Genomic DNA, 20454 nt, shown 5'->3' on the forward strand with positions numbered 1-20454 from the left:
TAAGTTACCGGTGGAAAGGCGGCCGTTTCTGGCACCAGAGGCGGTCATTTTCGGCGTCGTTTTCACAGGTCTTTATATTCTAGATGTAAATGAACAAGGCAGTGCACCCATGCCCAGATATTAACTGCACATCTAATTATCTTTGCGTCATTGGCAGGCCAAACAATCATCCGGACCACAAATGTATAGATCTTTTATGCTATGCAACATAAAAACGGGCGGTGAAGCCCAGTTCCGAATGAAAATTAGGGGTTTGGGAGTATATATCAGAGTGACATGGGATAAATTGGGTATGGTTTTATGAAAATCACATAAAACCGAATTCCAATCCGATTATTGCCAGCGATAGAGAGTCTGTGGCCAGAATGATGTTCCCAGATCGACGCTTCTGCTAACAAGAAAAACATAACCAATTTGCTTGTGCTTTTATTCTTATCTCCAAGTCCATTATTTCTCCATGCTTAGGTACTTCGCCTCGGCGCCCTTGATGCACGCAATGTTGGCACCGAGCTTGTTGATCGTCTCAATGTACTCATCATAGGGGTCCGAGTCGAAGACAATACCACCACCAGCCTGGAGGTACGCCACGCCGTTCTTGACCATCATAGTGCGCAGCGCAATACATGTGTCCATCGCACCGGGCATCTCGGCGGAGCCATCTTCGTTCGCGCTGTTATATCCAAAGTATCCAACGGCACCAGCGTAGACGCCGCGCTTTTCACCCTCCAGCTCGGCGATGAGCTGCATGGCGCGCACCTTGGGTGCGCCGGAGACTGTACCAGCAGGGAAGATAGACCGGAATGCATCGAATCGGGTCATACCGGGTCGCAATACCCCCGAAACTTGAGAGACCAGGTGCTGGACGTGTGAGAACTTCTCCACGACCATCAGTCGGTCGACCTGTGTTGTTGTGGGGTCGCAGACCCGGTTCACGTCGTTGCGGGCTAGATCGACCAGCATGACGTGCTCGGCACGGTCCTTGAGACTGCTGCGGAGCTCCTCGGAGAGGGCGGCATCCTCCTCCGGGGTCTTGCCGCGCTTCACTGTACCTGCGATGGGGTGGCTGATGATACGCCCCCGCTCTTCCTTTACCAGGAGCTCGGGGCTGGCTCCGACAAGCTGGAAGTCTTGACAGTCAATGTAGAACAAATAAGGGGAAGGGTTGACAGTGCGAAGGTGGCGGAAGAGGTTGAATGGGTGGAGAGAGGTGGGCCGTGATAGCCGCTGTGACGGGACGGTCTGGAAGATATCGCCCTTGGCGATGTGCTGCTTCAATCGGTTGACGTGACCTTCATATCCCTCCTGTCCGATGTTGGATGTATACTCCTGATTCGGAATGATCGGGCCCTGGGGCGGAAGTGGTGTGCGGTCCTGGAGTAGCTTCTCAATTGTCTTCTGGATGATGGACTGGCCCTTGAGATATGCGGCCTCGATATCGGCATCCGCCGAGGGAATGGGAACGTAGGTGATAACTTTGACGACTTGGAAGAAATGATCGAATGCAATGATGGTGTCGTAAAGCATAAAGAACGATTCCGGCACTCCGAGGACATCCTTGAGCGGCCGCGCCGTCTTGGGCTCAAAGTATCTAACACAGTCGTATCCAACATATCCGATCGCTCCGGCGGTCAACGGCGGAAGGACCAACCCAGGTACTGTCGCGACGCGGAACTGAGAAAGCTCATCCTCGAGGTATGGGAGGGGATCTGCTGCTGGGCCATGGCCCTCGCCGGTCTTGATGACCTTTCTGGGGTCTGTATGGGAGGAAGTGGTAAGCGACGGAATCGGACCAAAGACTCCCGATATCACCCACCTGCGCCAACAAAACTATATCGTCCAATGGTCTCTGTGGTAGCAGCACTTTCAAACAAGAATGACAACCGCGAGCTATCGCTGCGAGTCAGCGATTTTGTCCAGCATCCCATGTCCCCGCCTTATCGCGAATGTTGGAAAGAACCCCATGACTCACTTCTCTGCAATCTTCAAGTATGCCAATGTCGGGGTTAGAAGGTCGGCAGCAATCGAAGCCGTGACAGGAAGTAGGTTGGGAGGGTACTCGGAGTTCCTCGACTTTGAGATAACTTCTCGCGCCGTCTCGAGGGACGGAATGGTGGCGATCTGACTCATTGGTCAATGAGCGGAAACAAAATCTCGGGGGTGTCGAACAGTGGAGAAATCCAGTGGCAAGACGGACGTGTACTTACAGCAGTTGCCATGTTGTTATAAGTGGCTGATATCGACGATGCTAGTCAAGAGAAAGGATTGAATGGGCGGTGGGAAAATGATTCACTGTGGGTGGGTACATGTATGTATTGACGGCCGCCGCGTGCAGGAATGCGCCCCGGCCTGCATGTATCGGATTCGACCTCGGAGGTTTAACAAGATAAGCAATGGTGATATAAATTTTAGGCTTCTTATGTATGAGTTGAAAATCAAATCTCGCGCGACCTTGAAAGGCTTACACGTCTCACAAGTGTGCCGGCGTTTGGTTATATGCAGCCAAAAGCGGACTAGCGTCGAGGGGTACATATCGATTATCGATAAAGGCCTAGCGACATCGGGACTGTAGGATGTACCTATATTGTAAATACAAACACTTCATTGGAGAATCGGGGTATTTCCTTGATTATCAGACACTAACAGTGAGTTTTAGAAATCACAGAGCCCACCCGAGATGGGCCATGGGAAAAAAGGCAAAAGAAAGAGTCCACCATCGCCGGTCCATGTCATTCGCCGTGTCCACCCAAACCGGTCCCAAGCAATGCATGCCATTATGCATTTTCTAAAGAAAAATGTATGTTCACAGAAGGCAAAAAGTAAAAAAAGAAAATCGGGAAAACTATGAAGGGTGATATGTCTTCGAGGGAAAGAGAAGGCTTTTCGAGCGGGAATGTCGGATTAGTTCAAGCAGGGCATGAGTCGTGAGTTTTACGTGGCTGTTTCAAACCCACTCTGTCATCGCTGTAAATTGATGATTGCCATCTTCGAGAGTCCGTCAGCATGGGGAGAATTGATACAGGTAAACTAGACCAGGGAGCTTACCTGTTTGTCGAAGCCATAGGCAAGTCGTTTTCCATCTGCATCCCAGGAAAGGGCCCGATGGGGGTCTGATTTTGAATAGCCATTCTGTTCATGGTGTCCATTGTGTCCATTGGTCATGCGGTCGGCTTCCTCTTTCTTCACCTCGGGGCTAGTTGCGGTCCAGGTAGACATAAGATTACCGCCAGTCTGTTTAGTGTTCCAGATAAAGAGCCCGTCCTTGCTAGCAGCACCGAGGGCATATCCATCGGGGGAGAAAGATCCGGTAACAGCGGGGTTTGAGTCCAGGCTCAGCTGATGGATACTCGTGTAGTCCTTTGTATCGAGGTTGACATGCCAGACCTTGACCTTACCATCCGCCGAGAAAGAAGCAAATTCAATACGACGGGAGTCATATTGAGAGCTGATGTCAATGCCGGTGATTCTATCCTTGTGGGCATTGGGGATAAGAATGTCGTGGGTAGGTATCCAAATTGAAGCACTCAGTCCAGAAGCCACGATAGCAACCGAATGAGACTCGGTTTGGACACAACGAATAAATTCCCAAGTCGCGTTATCTTTGGGAGAGGGAAATGTCTTGACCAAGCGGATGCTGTTGTCCACTTCGCATTGATAGACTGCACCCTCACCTGAAGCGAATGCCAGATTGCGTCCACACCATGCGAGATCATAAATATGGTTCTCAATTATTTGAGGTTGCGGGAAAACATCTGGTCGGCGGCTGTCGTCCCAAAGCGCGAGTTCCGATACGTTATGATTTGAGGCTACAACGATCAGTTGTGAGCTACCCGCTGCCCAGTGCAAGCCCGTGATCAGCCGGGGTACTTCGGGTAGTAAATCCACGGCGTCTCCATTGACGTTGTACATGGTGATAGTGCCCCTGTCATCAGTGCAAGTCGCGACGGCCAATTTATCACCAATGGCATCCCATGCTACGGTCGAGACACTTGTGTCACCCCTCTTGAGCTCGAGGATTTTCTTCTGCACCGGTTCCGACGACATTGACAACTTCCACAAGCTGCAAAAGAGGTCACCAGCTCCCACTACCACAGTGGGATCCCGAGGGCGCCAAACGACGTGGGTCACGTGATGGTCCAAATTCAGCAAGGCGGTGTCCGGGGTCAAATCGATGGGCTTGGCGGGGGCGATCTGGATGGAAGAGCTCTCGCCGTTTTGCAGAGTGGGCGGTAGTTCGGGAATCTCCTCGGCCATGCTGACATCACCATCCTCATCCATATGATCGGGGGTATTTGGCTGACTTTCAGTTCGCGCCTTGTCCTCCATGGATTCATCGCTATCAGTTTCGTCCTTTCGGGTGTCCTTTCCGGACTCGGCATGGCCGTTCACCGGGCGGTCGCGCGCAAGTTGACCCGGCGAAACTGGGTCTGTGCCGACCGCCTCATCGCGACTTTCCGCCGATCCAGTTTTAGTTCCAATTTCAAAGGGCTCTGGTCCGAAAAAAAAATCAGACGGTGAAAGGCTTTTGTGATTGCCCTCCTGTGCATCGCCATTAGTTTGGGTTTCAATTGAGGAAACCAGAAAAAAGTAAATTATTTTTTCCGTTTGGCGCGTAAGGACCGTTCAAATTGAAACACATACCTTGTCCAAGGAGGATTCCATTTCGTGATATTGCAGGCCCTTCTGGACCAGCGATACCAGCGCATGGGTTTTAATGTAAGGCGCAAACGGGAGAGTCTGCGGATCCGGGAACCACGCGCGCTGCAAAGACACGGCGGCATCGCCATGGCCTACGTCGAGTTAGAGGTCAATTGGACGGGCAAAGGGGGCAATGTGACCAACCGGCTTCTTGGAGGTACCTCGAAGGATATTAGCGCTGCAGGAGATGCATGGGTTATATTGCACTTACCTCCATATTAAATAGTTGACGTGATGCGACGTGAGGTCAGGTTGTGCCATGATTACATGTGCGACTAGCTAAGGGCCGCGGACATGCCAGAGAGGGAAGAGCTGTTTTGCCGATGAAAATCAAAGTGGAGGCTTCGATGCGCGAGCTTCAGGAACACGGAACACGAGGCCGGAAGGGGGTGGGAACTTCCGGATAAACAGAAAATGGGCTTTGCTTGTATTTTCCGCAAAGAATTTGAGACGTCTGAGTCTTGAAGATCGAAAAGAAAGCCAAGACAAGGGAGAAATTGGAGTTTCGGGGAGGGGGGGTGGGGAATGAAACTGAAAGAGTGGAGGGAAGAAGAAGTGGAATTGAGGATCAAAAAGAATAGAGGCTATTCTGTAATCTCCTAGAAATAGAAACCGAGTATTCAAATCGAGACGAAAGAGTGAGAGGGAGAGGAAAGTGAAGATCTGAGATTAAAGGATCCAGAATGTTTGGCAGAAGTCCATTTAACACACACTAGCCACTTTGGATCCTCCCTGTGGCGTCGACTCTCCACACTTTTTTTCGAACTTCTCCTTCTCTCCAGTCGTTTTTCTATTAAGGTATATGACATTGGGTATCTGCATGATATTTGAACTTGATCAAACACCTCTGCTATTCCAACCCTTGAACTTCTACGACTTCAAATTACTCTCCCGCTAAGCCCCTAAAAATGGGGTTCTCCACATATCGGGGGATTTCAGCACGAGCACCCTTTGCAGGTACATAGGTACTTGATTGATTCCCTCACTTCTTGGCGTTCCCTTTCCGATTTAGTGCTCAACCCTGCCGCTTTTTGCTCGGCGTCAAGTCGTGCCTTCGACAATTGGACGAAAACATTACCCAAACTGGACACTCCACACCATGGATCCACGAAGTCTCATCCATCCGTCGTATAAGGAATCTGTATCCCCCTTCACACTCATGCATTGGTCCTATCCTGCTCTCTTATATATGATGCGCTCGGTCGGAGGAAAGCCGTCTTCATTAGGGGCATATTCACATTCATCGGCAAATTCATCCTACACCTCGTTCAAGCTACCCCAATTGCTTGTCGGTCGTATCATCATCAGTATGGGCATTGGAACGGTCTTTACCATGGTTCCGTATGGCACTATAAAAGCCACCAACCGGGGCAAGAACGTCGTGATCGATGGTATCTTCATTACCAGTGGCAATTCCATGCTACTGGAACAATTTTGGCTCTTCTCATATCGAAGGCCAGTCCGTGTCATGGATAGTTTTCCTAGAAATCCCTGCTGCTCTGTCCCTTGTCTTGATCATTTTTATATTTTTCTTCCCTGGATTACCTCGCCGGCTCGTTTTAATTGGCCAGGGAAAACAATCCGTAAAGGAACTAACTTGAATTAGATTGAAATCGATGTATCGAAAATCCGACGCGAGATCTCATCTGTCGATTTTTCTCCGGAAACCGCTCAAGTTGCCGCTTCCTTCGAAGATATCTTCACCATGCAGGATGGAAGCTATTCTACCGTTCTGTGCTGTGTCTCGACTTGCAGGTTTAAACTCAAGTGACCGGAGTACTTTACAGCCGTCTCCAAGCAGAACCTGGGATTTTCGGGACAATTGCCCCGTATTTCGGAGTTCATCGCTTCGTTCGTTGTATTCTTCGCTATTGACCATTTTTATCGACGGAGGCTGTTCCTATTTTGTGGAAATGGCCTCACGCTTTGCATGATATCTATGACCATCATTCCCAACTTCTCTAGTAAAAACCACGCGGCGTAGGTGGTCGACGCGTTTTTCCCGTTCATCTTTCATCGAGGTACAAGGTTAATCAATCCATAGAACCCGTTGCCTTATGGCATAACCTTAAACAATATTTTTGGCCATTTCAACAATATACTTAAGACATGCATTCCTTAGGCACCAACCCCTCCTTCAATCCCCAAACCACCCCGCGATTCAGAGAAGACATGCCATGCGGGCCGAAGTCAAACGTGCATTCCTTCTTACAATATTCTTATTACACCTTGAGGCACGTATTCGTCCTGCCAAACAAACACCTCAATCAAGATCTAGGGCGAGCACCCCGTCCTTTTGCTGCTCAGACACACCTTACGATGTCCAGAGTTCTTGGGCGAGTATCCCGAGACCCTCAAATTGTTAGTGCACGCAGGACAGTACGTGCACTGGTCCTCAATCAATCGTGCAACGGAATGGGCAGTGTAATAGCTCAGATCGGTATAAGAACCGTGATAAGGACCAACCCTGAGATTGCACGAACTGTAAGTGTAAATTCTCCTTATGTTGCCAATGTTCGACCGCGACTGGGACATATTCTGGAGAAGGGAAAGGCAGCTAGACTTGTACGCAAGGTTACCCGTACTGCATTTAATGCCGTATGTAACACGCTTGTTGAGGCTCTCCTGGGCTTCTTCGGGAGTTTGCTGGGCGATAGTCGTGAAGAGGTCAATGATGTCGGTGTGCGAATCTGTCTTGCTTGTGTTGCCGTAGAATAAGAGGGCATTGGCATATAGCTCTGGCTCGGAGCTTCTGTAGCCCAATGCGTCTTCCTCGATACTCTGAAGAACGGTCAAGTTTGTGCCCTCGATGATGCCGGTGCTGCTGTCCACATCCCCGGAAATGTGGTATCTGGCCCACACTGCGTCGCCGAATCGTCCCTCCTGTGTGGCGTTCACGTATTCGCTTGCCCAAGGCTCGACGATAGGGAACCCTCTTGTGTCATTTTGAACCACCTCGTCGATGGTGAAGTCTAGAAACAGCTGTTCGACAAGCTCGGTGGTGCTCAGACTCAGAGCAATAGCGGCCCGTTGGTTTAGAAGCAGAGTTGCGAGGAGGTAAAGCGAACGCATAGTGACAGGGTTGAAAAGGTATGTGTATATTCTTTTAAGATGGGATGATCAAACAAAGAAGAATGAGGTTTGAAGTGGGGTGGAAAGAAGTAAACCAAATTCGGGCAGTTATTTGAATGTTATTTATACATTTCCTGCCTCCTCATCTAATTCTGTATAGCAGCATATTTAGGTCAAAGGTCCCTAGACGGCTGATTGTTAGGAGCAGATCAGCTGAGGATGGCAGTAGTGTATACATGTATTCAGGTTACATTGCATGGCTTATGCAGTAGACCCCAATCCTTCGAACGCAATGCTCACCTTAGAGGCAGTGGCATCAGATGTCAATTGGTTGACTGATGTACTTTTTTTTCTGTTTCTGTCTCATTCCTTCAAAATACGAGGAGGATGCCGCAGGATTCCCCAAAAATAGGGAAAACTATCATATTACATAAAAAGAAAATATAACCTGTGAGATATCGGATGGAGTAAGTGGGAGAGACACTACCACTATAAGCTTAGGCTATTGGACAGAAGCCTCACCCCCGCATGGTAGTGTTGGTCGAGTTGCTAATGTAGCCATGTAACCATCTGGGCATATTCAAAGCTAAAAAGCGCCGAGGCCATGTTTTTCGCCAAATGGTGGGCATCATGCCCCCACAACAAAGCCGTGCCGCCCTCTTGCTTACTGTAAGAAAGTCTTATAATGTCGATCATCCAAACATATATTTTAAAGAAGACAAATGATCATGATCGACCGGTTAAACTGGGTCTTGGCATTGCTTAGCGGCTTTGAGCCACACAATAACAGAACCATTTGGCCCCAGCACGTCGCTCCAGGCTTGACGTTATGATATCATGGGGATCCAAGGCAGAAGCATTTTTGCGTCCACTCTGAGATTGTAATAAACGTATCGTGTCTTACAAATGTAAGAAGACAGGCCTTCCGTTTCTCCCAACGCGTCTGGTGACTCTGATCATCATAATCCACCCCTTGAAGGTTTAACTCTGTCTGGTATGCCGCTATTCCGCTTCATGCATGCGCTTCGCCCCGATTGTGGGCCATGACAAGCAACGGGAAACGATGATTCCGGACTAAGGATGACACGGCAGCTTTGCATTTGGAGTCGATGACAGTGTATGTAGATCAAGCACCTGTGTACAGCCCTTTAGAAGAATAATTGATGGTAGAATATGACGAGAAGAACCTGGCTCGATGGTTTCTTTCTAGAATCCAAGCAGCTCAATGAGACGTTCGTTACATGACAATTAAAATTCCAATTCATCAGCTAGAAGCTCAGCACGATGTTCAGCCCGGGCTTGAGCCCGTAGCTCCTTAATATCTTGATTGCCAATGCGGGTAAGGAGGTCAATCACATCACGATGTCCATCCGAGGCACTAGTACGCTCGTAGACGGACGAGAGCGCTTCTGCATAGAGGTCTGGATCGCCCACCCTGTAACCCAGTGCATCTTCCTCGATCATCTGCAGAACGGTCTTGTTTGTGTCCTCAATTATGCCATCATGCACACCACCATCGATATGGTAGCGTGCCCACACAGCGTCGCCGAATCTGCGTTCCCGTATAGCGTTCACGTATTCGCTAGCCCAGGGTTCTACGATCGGAAATCCCCTGGTATCCTTTTGAAGTACTTCTTGCACAGTGAAGTCCAGGAACAGCTGTTCCACCAGCTCAGTCTCGCTGATACTCATGGCTCTCTATCGAAAATATGTTATTTAGATAGTGTTGGTATGCAATAAACTTCGGTGCAAATACCTGGGTATTGGCGTTTCTCTTCAAGCCAAGACTCAAGGTCAAGTAGAGCTGCAGTAGATCGATGAAATGGAAGATGGAAATGATCGGAAAGTGAGACTGTCGCTTCCAAGGTTAGTTTATTGTCTGAGTCAGGGCATACTAGGCAGCAGCTCAGGCAACAAACCTCGGAAGGATCATCGAATTAATGTTACGGGCCCACAGCGGGGCAGGGGGTCTTATGTAATACTAAAGGTACTGGCGCTAAGCCTGAATGGGATTAGTCGGAGATAAAATCCTACTTAATATTACATAATCACGGCAGGAAGCGAACCTTAATGGTTATAGAAGTGGGTCTTTCGACATACAACATACCTAAATTGCCTCTTACATATTATGAATAGTATTACTCGGAAGTGTGGGCGTCATGGCCTATTAGGCACTATAGTGTGAGAATTGCGGCTAGCAGAGTACATACCTAAAGTAATCTAGCGGGGATTGTGTTGGTAGCCCTTCTCTTACTGTCAGAAGAAACAAACATGATGGTCTTATACCAAAGTGAATGACAGTTATGAAATAAGTCAGCCGGAAATAAGAGAAGCCATTCCTATTCTTATCATCACATGGTTATATCATCACGTTACTATTCAATTAACCGAGCCCATGTCGTGGTTTGTCTTATTTGTGAATAGTGGCATAAACCGACCGCCCTCAGGATACCTATAAGAAGGTGGCCCTGCCCCCAGAACTTCCTCTTCTTTTCTTTCTTCTTCAGCTCTCTTTGCCTCTGGCTTAGATCAAGTGTAGTATCTGTTCTATTCAGTTTAATCGCTGAATGTTCTGCATTGCAGAACGTCATGATTATTCTAATATTTGGACCTCGCGACTTGGTCTCTGTGCTTGCACACACCTCGTTGCACTGTGTCACTGGGCTTACACTACCCCCGATCGACGCGAACTCCTTTTCATCAACTGTTCGGCTTGTCCGGGCGATTGGAGAAGATCTCTGTTTAGGATCTACGTTCTTGGCAAGAGTGCCGATTAACTCACCGCCCTTTTGAAGAGTGGATCTGAAATACTGCCGGTAAATATTAACCAATGAAAGGGTTATACCCCGATGGCATACATACTACAGTGGGGTTTAATAAGTCTGTTCCCACCCGCATTTTCACCCATGAACATTGAAATATATATCTTTATATATCTATGCATAGCACCACCATACTTTACTCAATTTACTTCGAATTAAATAGGGTTAAACCCTATGCCAATCTCGGGTAAAATTTAAATTTAATATTTTGTATAATACCCCTTTGCCTTCCGTACTGCCATACATCTACGCCCCATACTCAAAATCAATGAATCAATCTTCGACTACGGAATAGCATCCTATGCTATCTTTATATACCTTTTGAATACTATCCAATCCTCCTCAGACCTTCCCATATATATCAGCTCAGGAAATAACTCAAAAAGTTTAACCTTTAGCCACTGCCATACAGGTTCAATCGGGTTTAAATCCGGTGAGTGCGGCGGCTACTCCTCCACATATATCCCGTAAGTTTTAAACCATTCCTATATGATTTTAGCAGTATGGATCCGAGTGTTATCTTACTGAAAGATAGAGTAGGGTCGATAGAATAGAAGTAGACCTTCTTCGAGAGTATCTATATAGGAAATAGCAGTATATCCTATCTTCTTCAATTCTAGGTTAATAATATTCTCCTGCCTTATAATAATCAACTCTGATCGACTCCCTAACCAGATTGTACCCTAAACCATTTATGAAATATCTTTAACGTATGCCTTAGTATTTATAAGATCTTTTCTATAGCCCTCCGACCGAAAGCGCTAATACTATTGTGGTCTATAGTTTATTGTTCGTTATACAGAATACTTATCCGAGAAGACCCAGTTTTAAACGTTATTTCTAGACCACTCAGAGCGCCATTTTTGAATAAAACGATATTGTTATCGAGTTAATTCCTTTCCGATTGGAATCTTCCTTTTTATCCTATATTTTAGAAGACCGGTTGGCCTTAAAACGTTAATAATAGTAGAGCGGGATAGATGACCAGGTATAGCACAACTCAGCGTTTTATAGGATTAAAAGGGGTGCCGGCGGGCGAGTATAAAAAGTAAATGGCGAGTTCGATCACTAAAGATCCTTGGGCGACCGGTTCGAGGGAGAGATTTAACAGTATTGTGTTCTTTGAACCGTTTCAAAGTATTGTAAATCGTTCGGCGGGAGTACCTAAAATCGAGTGCTAGCTTTGACTGGGTGGCACCGGCCTGGTGGGCATAAATAATAGCTGAGCGCTGAGCAACAGATAGCTCACCTGATTTTGTACGACCTAAACCAAGGATATCCTTGGTTAATGCCATTGGGGGGTGTGTAGGAAGAAGAAAAAAAACCACGATGGTTGTTAGGGGGATAGCAAGTGGGGCAGTGGGAACAGACTTTTTGAACACTATGTATGTACTCCGTAATTCAGATCGGCAGCGCATGGTGTCAGAATCTTAGCCAGGATTGTAAGCAGAGATCGTGGATGGATACTTCAGTTGCCGGGCAGGGATACAAGGAGTTTCCTAAGGTTTGATACTAGCGGGTTCTTTGTCAAACAGACAGGGAGGAATTGACTGCAATGTCACTTTAGTATCTCAATTCATATACAACAATAAATGAACTATTGGAGTAGTGAATCATCAGCCTTTTCTACACATCTAACTTTAAGAAAATAGTATAGAAGCCAAAGCAGAGTTCATTAAGAATCAGATATTTAAAACTCAAGGCTTGGAGTACAAGGTGGCAACTTGCAAGTACATCCTTTCTGAGCAACTCTACGGGCGACTAAGTATGGTATTGTGTATGTCTTTTTTTGATGTCTTTTTTGGACTCTTTTATACTACCTTCCGAAAGATCTTTATACTGCTTTTTGAAGGCCTTAATCAGCTATATAAGTAGCTCTTTGTTTGTTTATAGAATGCGACTTCTTCTCTCTTTTATTCTCTCTCTGTTTCTCAGCCACGCATCACTTTTGATACTACTATTATATGGCTTTTATACTCAGTCCCTCGTTTAACTCCCAATACAACTATATATTGCATACATTTTCGTTGATACTGAGGCAGAACTTGCCCTCCCAGATGAAGGGATTATCGACCTAGTTCATGAGTATATCTCGGATATCGAACTAGATCCCGACATGAGTGCAAACTCCTCGTCCTATGGTGAAACCATCCTTCGGCGCAAATCATCCCCGGATATGAGCCTTGTTCAACTATTAAAACCACAAACTATGCCACTCTCGAAAAATCGGAGGGCTTCCATTACTCGCCATATTACTAGGCCACGAGATCGCCCATATCTTGGAATTCCGCTGTATTCGTGCCTGCAAATTCCACACTGAAGATGAACCTTCCGATACACCACCGGGCATTAGCTGCGGTGAGGCTGGCACGGCCTGGGATCTGAGGTCCTTTGGTGGTCGTATTTATCCAGTCTGCTAGCCTGACGGTAGTCTATACAATATTCGGAGCTTATGTCCCAAGAGCACCTCTTGGAATTTTGACGCGATGAAGATGAATGAAAATTGGCGGAGGCGCATTGGAAGCAGAAGCAGTCGTTGAAAGCTCCAATTGACGCATTTGCTCGATTTGCACTTTTGGAGGATGACCTTTTTGGAGGACCAGGTCATTCTTTTTGAATTGATCTATATCTACTTCGGATATGGAACTCGAGAGGGATGGTTTCAGAGAAGATTAAAAGGAATCATACCTTGCGGAGGCCAGAAATCACTTGGTGCTTCAGTTAGAGGCTTGGGGAATATGCGTAATGTTTCCTAGCAACATCTATGGATGCTGTAATTCAAGCCGTATTGCTAGTTGTAAGCACCATGAAGGTACATGGGTCCCTCACTTCCAGTATCTTTTGACCCTGCAGCTAAATCTTCTAATCGTCCACCTCAAGGCTTCCGAACTTATGCTTAGACGATTTTCAGATTATCCATTCATCTCCCAGAGAATTCGCAGTTAGGTTTTTTGGTGGTACCGTGGGGCTCGTCGACGAGTACTGGAATGAACGGGGCTCGCAGGCAGCTTAGGATTGGGAATACATTGAAGATTTGAAGTCCAGTTACATTTTCAATCGAGAATAGCTCATACAATGAATGCTAGCTGTGATATTGCTGCTTCCTTGGCGACGATGTTAAGACTGTAACATCCGGCACATGATTTACATCCTGACAATAATTGCATGCGTTCTGTTTGAAACAACCAAATCTGGCCTTCAACATGTCAGCCCCAAAAGTAAACTCGTCAAGGTTTTCCATAACCCTTGCTAGAAGTAGTCCGAGGCAGCACCCGACAAGTAAAAACTACAGACACTAGTATTGTACCACCCTGGTGACCAGGGATGGGCTGTCTTCCTGCTTCGTCTCAACAGTGGCAGCAGCGGTAACAGCGGTAGGATCTTGTGCCTTACCGCGAGAGCAAGCGCTGCAAGAACCAGGGCAGAGCCACCGGTGGATCCTCCTTAGTACAAATGGGCTTGTCAATGGGACACGAGAATGTTTTATTGTAACCGGACAGCTTGGGGAGTAGTGCGACGGCTCATCAAACTTGTCGAGAAATTCAGAGTCGATGTTGGCTGTGTAAACGTAAAGGGTATCGGCCACTATTCCAGAATGGGCTAGGACCTGTACCTTCTTAGGTTTAATAAATAGTGCACCTATCCAAGATTGTGCAGAACATACCTTGAAAGAATTCGCTGTGTTCCGAGCCATTTGCTCTGTACTTAGTGAGCACGAGTCAGCCGTTCTCGAATTTGCACTCGAGGTGATATCTGCATCCACATGACTCGTCTGATTCTCGGGTTTGATTTCGGAATCTGCTCCTTGTGACTCCTGCTGCTGCGCACGCCGTTGCCCCTGGGCTAGAGCGATCAGTATCGCCACGATGTATGGGTCTTCGACGGGATTTTGGGGTTCAAGAAGTTTCAGCTTTTTCTCCCAGACACGGAAACCGGGTTCGTTGCTTCTATTTCTTTTGCGAGGTGGCGTGTAGGACACGTGCTTCTCGCGAAGTAACTGTATTTTACCGAACGTGATATAGGCAAGGTTTGGAGCTACGGAGTTGTTCGTGAAGACACCTTCCGTTCTGATTCTTGCAACAGCCCGACGATTAAAGTAAAACTGCAGGTTATCAGAACTAGAAGCTTGTTAGCAGCACCATCAATGCCGTGAAATACGGGATATGTTACTCTGAATATTCAATATCATAAGTACCAAGTATGGTTTTAACAGCTGCCTTCTTGACATCCAAGGCGAATCTCCCTGCCAGATGATTTGCACTGATCATAGCCCGACGGGATCGCCCTTTCACTGGCTTTATCTGCACAGCATCATCTGCTGCCCTATCTCCATGGAAACCAGGATCTTGCGATGCGGGTTGTGTTTGTGGGTTTTGCGGCCTCCTCTCCTTCTGGGGCCGGAACTGGCACGTCAAAAGTCGTAGTTGGTTTGAGGTCCATGCTATCGGCCGTACATACAAGCGTGTCCCACAGTTATCACGAAGAATTGCCTGAATCGAATCTGGTTGGGGTAGGCCCCTGACTGTCGTTGGTGGGTACATGGTAAGAGACTCGCTTTGGGAGGGATGAGGTCGCTGCGCTGGAGGACTTTCAATATCGTTTCCAGCCTTTCGCTTGGATCCAATTATTGAAGAAGGTAAGTCTGACATTTCATCGAGATAATTCCCTAGGAATATGCGAATTTGGTGCAGTGGTAGTGGCTGCTGTTGAATCAATGATTTTTTGACGCGCGACGCGTAACTAGGTAACTGTCACCCTGCGGACCGTCAGCCACAAGCCACAGCTCCAGGCTCCAGCCCTAGGCTCTAGCCCCATCCTTGTATAGTACTACAGGGGTCCAACAAACATCCATTATTTACCCCTCAGTAACCCCCTCACTTTTACTTAGCAGTGGCGTGAAGGCTCGAATGACCATCAAATTTGAGAAACTAAATGTATATTCCACATCTCGAACGTTCTTTGAGAAATGAGCTGACGCGATATCTATCAGCATGACTACCCCGATTTATAAAGCTCGAAGCCGAGCCGAATTTGGACGTCTGTCTAAGGAGCATGAGGGCTTACGGCTTATTTCGCAGCTCAAGCCAAAGGAAGTGATGCGTTCTGCTAGCAGATGGTCATTCCGACATTTGCTTGGCTTTCGACTGCTCACTCTCCCAGAAAAGCCCTTTCTGGAGGGTTTTAAAACTGATCACAAGAATCACTGCCCAGTGTGTAATACTGAAAGACAGAGTTCCCAGAACGTTGACCATTATTGGACGAAACTTCTCACCTCAGATTGTCCAATCGACTTTCGGAAAAGCACGGACTCTGAGCTTCTACGCCTACCAGGTGGTTTTTTTTGGGTCCAACTCGCACGAGTAACCCGCTCGCAAGTCTTCATAGAGCCGCGGGTATATCCTCAGCGCGAACGACGACCTCTAAAAGCAGACGGTTTTGTTAATTCTACATCCGCCATTCCAGGGTCCTCCCCTTCCATGAAGCTCAGTTCATCCGAATTTGAGGTTGACCTTGACGACCTCGACGAGGATGAGCATGACGCTCGGCGAAGTAAACCCGAGGAAGTCACCGTTCACTTCTTGATGTCGTTTCTGCAATTCGCTTTGAACCTCTGTCTATTACAGGATGAAGGAGACCACGAGGTACGACCGCGGGTCGAACGCCTTAAAGCTACGATCCACATTGCTGGCCATGATATTAGCGCTGAAGATGATGGTGGGATTTGCAGCATGTACCGGGACACCGATGGCTGGAGGATGATAAAGCCATACCTGGCCCTCATTGAGGCGAAAAGGGCGTTTAAATATCTCGACTTTGACGAGCGGACGGGAAAACCTAAGCCAGTAGTGTCAAATGAGACCCTGGCTCAGTACCTTGCCGAAGCGGTGATATCATGGCGAGCAAACCGAGGGGAACTGGGCCAAGAGTAAGTCTATCATTGGTTTGTGGCATTGGTTTGCTCTTCTTTTGCAATTGTTGACATATGCTTCTATCTACAGTGTCTTCCTCCTCGCAGCGACGAATACTTTTCTACGTGTCATTCATTTCAAATTCGGCTCTCATTATGGCGAATACATCGATGCTACAAGAAAGGGGACACAGAAGATCCTGGTCGATGACGAAAACAAAGACACGTTTGTCTACATGAACAGCACTGAATGGTTTAATCTCCAGACGTCTGGGGGAAGAAAGTCTGCGCTGTGCCATATTCTAGCGATAATAAGGTGGCATGACGGAGACTACCCCATACGTTTGCCTGTCACTCATGACTCCAGTGTCCCCGAGGTTGACAGTGATTTTGAGACTGACTACAATGGCCCCGAGGTTGACTATAGTGACGAGGTTATCAGCGGAGATGACGGTGATCTCCCCATGGAAGACCATAGCGATTAGGATATGGATATGGATAGTTTCTGGGAGATTAAGTAAGGCAGAAGGTTGCCTACGGGATTGCTGTGCACTAAGGGAGGCATTATGCTATGGGCTCGTGTTGCGGAATTCGAAGTCGGCCTTTAGGCCACGAAAGACCCTAGCGAGGTCGAAGTAAATGAAATCTACTTACATTCTCCTTAGTTAGTTACATGTTTTTGTTTTTTTTTTTTGACTATTAATTGTGTCCCACCAAATTGTGATTTTCGGGCATTGCGATTTCCTACCTATATACAGTCTACCTCATATGGCTTCTGGGCCTCTTGTATGTCTTTTTAAATGTCTTGACCATCTCCTGAGCAGCCACTCTAACCATGGAAGCTACATAGACTATTTATTGGCCTTTCTCCCTTCTCGTTCTCTCTCTCTTACACACACCATCACAATGGACATCATCATCGCTCTGCACACATAGGACACATTCTCATAGCAAGTGGGCTTATTACCATGCCGAACGAACTGGCAGTACGAGAAATAGATCGCCAATAACACAACCACCATATGGACGAAGCTTTACCATTCATGCAAGCTAGCTCAAACTCTTTCATCAACGCCACCACAGACTAATTCACCCGCTGGACCAGCGTCGTCAACATCAAATTCACCACAAAGATTTTACTTTTGATATTTGAGTCTTTCCTTCTCTTTTCTTCATGTTGAGTATGGAAGATGTGAAGGGAGAGGAGGGGGAGAGGAGCTCCAGCCAGTGGAACAGGATCAGCATGCTGCAAAGTGGTCGGCAGATTGATCTGCTTCTGTTCTTGAACTGACTACATATACTCTATCCTTACCTTATCATTACATTCTCCTTCTTATATAATTAGATAGCACTGACTACGAGCTCACCCTCTGCAAGAGTAAGTCTACCATTGGGTTTGTGGCATTATATTGCTCCTCTTTTGCAATTGTTGACACGTGTCTCTATCTACAGTGTCTTCCTCCTCGCAGCGACGAATACTTTTCTACGTGTCATTCATTTCAAATTCGGCTCTCATTATGGCGAATACGTCAATACTGAAAGCGAGGGAACACAGAAGATCCTGGTCGATAACGAAAACAAAGACACGTTTATCTACATACACAGCACTAAATGGTTTGATCTCTATGAATACACCACATTGACCCTGATGGAGTTTGCCGATAAACACAAGGATATCCTCAAGGATGTTTCCAAGATCCTGGGGTGGCTGGCAAACGTGAGCAGCGTGGGCAAATCCGATATGGAGCAACTGAAGGCCAAATTTGACGACCTGAAACTCTAAGCGGAACAGAATCTTCCCTCGAAGGCTCTGGGTGATTGGAACCTGGAGGAGGTCGAGAGTATCTTTGAGATCCAGCTGCTTTCATCGGAGAATGAGGAGCCGGGAGATGAGTGAGACTTACGACCCATTCTCCGAGAGGAGTTCCAAATCCCAGCCGCCTTTGACGAATTCTACGATTTCCTCAGTAAGTACCCGTACTGTGGAGAATAAGGACTGAGAACTTCGAGCGCTAATTAACTCGGAGTCCCCGATAAGTTGCATTCAAACAGAAACCGCACCCTGGTTCCTGTTTCACATCTACTGCGCTTTTGTAGCATGAAGCTGATATAGAAGCAGAACGAATTTGGAAAGCTAAGCCAGCTATCTAATTGTCATAGATCACACACCCCTTCTATGAAAGCTATGTATGTTCTGTTCATACATACTACTTTACACTCGTAAACTTCAACACAGCACTGTAGTCTGCATATTTCTTCCGGGAATTAGGGTTAATGATGTTAAATCCATTGCAGCATTCTGAGCTTTCTTAAGATTCAAGAACGCTTAGCACCTCTCTCTCTATCTCACCACTCTTTCAGGCTTCTATGGCCGTCCGGCTCATGCCGGTACCCAGCTATTAGCCCTTGAGGCTTGTCACTCCTTCAATTTAATCTAGAACTGAAAACCAAACAGCAGAGAGCAATAAGAAGATAAATAGTATGTGGTAAATAGTAAGAAAGATGAGGTGATGACATGGAATATAAGCTGACATTAATCACAGGTGACGTGGATGTATGTAGAAGTAGAAGCGTCTCGCCAAACAAACATCGGGGGACTTCCGCCATCCGCTCTCCACTAAAGTCTCCCACCTCAACTTTCCCCATCTCTACGGCCTGTGGCGTCTTGCAGCTCCAAGCGAGCTTCAATATGTCGCTCCGAATCAACCTTCCCCCTGCTACTCGAATCTGTCTCGTCAGCCTTCTCACTCTTTCCCTACTCTATAACATTGCCAGATGGCGGCAAATTGACACCACCGGCGGAACACCGACCACATCGCCTCTCGTCCCCTACCTGACGCTCGTCCCTTCATTCTTCTTCTACTACCCCTGGACAATCGTCACGGCCACCTTCGTCGAGCAGAATATATTTACCGTCCTGTTAAATGCTGCCACCATATTCTATGGCGGCAAGTACCTCGAACGCGCGTGGGGCTCGCGCGAGTTCAGCAAGTTCATCGCAGTCGTCGCCGTGATCCCCTGCATTGCCATCATCCCAGTCTACCTGATCTGGGGCGCAGTGGGAGGCTCCTCAAGCAGAGCGTATGCACCCCCCAAACGAGCACATCGATCACCACCCTATACCAAACAAACACTAACCATCTAAAAAAAAAAACAGTCTCACCCAAATATGCGGCGGCGTCTCAATTCAGGCCTCCTTCCTAGTCGCCTTCAAACAGCTCGTCCCAGAACACACCGTGACAATCTTCAAAGGAATCATCAAAATGCGCGTCAAGCATTTCCCCGCCCTCTTCCTCCTCCTAAACAGCATTAGCGGCCTCGCCATCGGAACAGACACCGCCGCAGTCCTCTCCTGGCTCGGCATCCTCACCAGCTGGACCTATCTCCGCTTCTACAAGCGACAGCCCGACCTAACCGGCACATCGAACGGCACAGGCATCAAAGGCGATGCCAGCGAGACATTCGCATTCGCCTGTCTATTCCCAGACGTGATGCAGCCACCTGTCGCCTTCGTCGCAGACCAGATCTACACCCTGCTAGTCACCGCTAAGCTTCTGACGCCGTTCTCGGCGGACGATATCGCCTCCGGTAACGAGCTGGTGCTGGCGAGAGGCGAGGCGGGCTTGCCCACGCTGTTGAATAATCAGCGTGGGGCCAGGGGCGCCGGTAAGCGCGAGGAAGCGGAGCGCAGACGGGCTATTGCGCTCAAGGCTTTGGATCGCAGGTTGCAGGCTGCCACTATTGGGCGCGTGCAGTCGCCTGGTTTGGGGGAGCCTAGCTCGTCGATGCCGCGTCCTACCACACCGAATCCGACTGCGCCGGCTGGGCAGAGTATGCTGGGGGAAACGAGTTACAATCCTGATCATGCTTGAGTGATCGAGTGCTTCCTTTTTTTTTTCTCCTTTTTTTCTATAACTCTGGCGTTTTGTGATGCACTTTGGGATTTGGCCTATTGGA

The 20454-nt window shown here is 47.6% G+C and overlaps 8 protein-coding genes across 8 annotated transcripts; 3 read left to right on the top strand and 5 right to left on the bottom strand.

Annotated features, from left to right (window-relative positions):
* Positions 1–447: 447 nt before the first annotated feature.
* Positions 448–2216, bottom strand: trpE (anthranilate synthase TRP2; the record flags this gene model as incomplete). The annotated part of the gene is made up of 4 exons (XM_039075547.1): positions 448–1754; positions 1814–1887; positions 1970–2118; positions 2205–2216. The coding sequence occupies 4 exons, from the start codon at positions 2214–2216 to the stop codon at positions 448–450; spliced, it is 1542 nt and encodes a 513-aa protein (XP_038926373.1).
* A 739-nt stretch (positions 2217–2955) lies between these two features.
* On the bottom strand, positions 2956–4956 carry LCP9604111_7508 (WD40 repeat domain-containing protein; the record flags this gene model as incomplete). Its single annotated transcript, XM_039075548.1, has 5 exons — positions 2956–2982; positions 3043–4536; positions 4639–4787; positions 4840–4856; positions 4907–4956. The coding sequence occupies 5 exons, from the start codon at positions 4954–4956 to the stop codon at positions 2956–2958; spliced, it is 1737 nt and encodes a 578-aa protein (XP_038926374.1).
* Positions 4957–6969: 2013 nt separating this feature from the next.
* Positions 6970–7767, bottom strand: LCP9604111_7509 (uncharacterized protein; the record flags this gene model as incomplete). The annotated part of the gene is made up of 1 exon (XM_039075549.1): positions 6970–7767. One exon carries the CDS (start codon positions 7765–7767, stop codon positions 6970–6972), a length of 798 nt encoding a protein of 265 aa, XP_038926375.1.
* Positions 7768–9015: 1248 nt separating this feature from the next.
* On the bottom strand, positions 9016–10665 carry LCP9604111_7510 (uncharacterized protein; the record flags this gene model as incomplete). Its single annotated transcript, XM_039075551.1, has 3 exons — positions 9016–9465; positions 9524–9625; positions 10630–10665. The coding sequence occupies 3 exons, from the start codon at positions 10663–10665 to the stop codon at positions 9016–9018; spliced, it is 588 nt and encodes a 195-aa protein (XP_038926376.1).
* A 3219-nt stretch (positions 10666–13884) lies between these two features.
* Positions 13885–15238, bottom strand: LCP9604111_7511 (uncharacterized protein; the record flags this gene model as incomplete). The annotated part of the gene is made up of 3 exons (XM_039075552.1): positions 13885–14202; positions 14254–14707; positions 14760–15238. The coding sequence occupies 3 exons, from the start codon at positions 15236–15238 to the stop codon at positions 13885–13887; spliced, it is 1251 nt and encodes a 416-aa protein (XP_038926377.1).
* An 828-nt stretch (positions 15239–16066) lies between these two features.
* LCP9604111_7512 (uncharacterized protein) lies at positions 16067–16982 on the top strand (the record flags this gene model as incomplete). The annotated part of the gene is made up of 2 exons (XM_039075553.1): positions 16067–16515; positions 16589–16982. 2 exons carry the CDS (start codon positions 16067–16069, stop codon positions 16980–16982), a joined length of 843 nt encoding a protein of 280 aa, XP_038926378.1.
* Positions 16983–17671: 689 nt separating this feature from the next.
* LCP9604111_7513 (uncharacterized protein) lies at positions 17672–18280 on the top strand (the record flags this gene model as incomplete). Its single annotated transcript, XM_039075554.1, has 3 exons — positions 17672–17750; positions 17843–17891; positions 17950–18280. 3 exons carry the CDS (start codon positions 17672–17674, stop codon positions 18278–18280), a joined length of 459 nt encoding a protein of 152 aa, XP_038926379.1.
* Positions 18281–19186: 906 nt separating this feature from the next.
* Positions 19187–20369, top strand: LCP9604111_7514 (rhomboid family protein; the record flags this gene model as incomplete). The annotated part of the gene is made up of 2 exons (XM_039075555.1): positions 19187–19578; positions 19655–20369. 2 exons carry the CDS (start codon positions 19187–19189, stop codon positions 20367–20369), a joined length of 1107 nt encoding a protein of 368 aa, XP_038926380.1.
* Positions 20370–20454: the final 85 nt, after the last annotated feature.

The sequence above is a fragment of the Penicillium roqueforti genome, assembly GCF_015533775.1.
Source record: "Penicillium roqueforti strain LCP96 04111 chromosome Unknown scaffold_24, whole genome shotgun sequence".
NCBI lineage: Eukaryota > Fungi > Ascomycota > Eurotiomycetes > Eurotiales > Aspergillaceae > Penicillium > Penicillium roqueforti.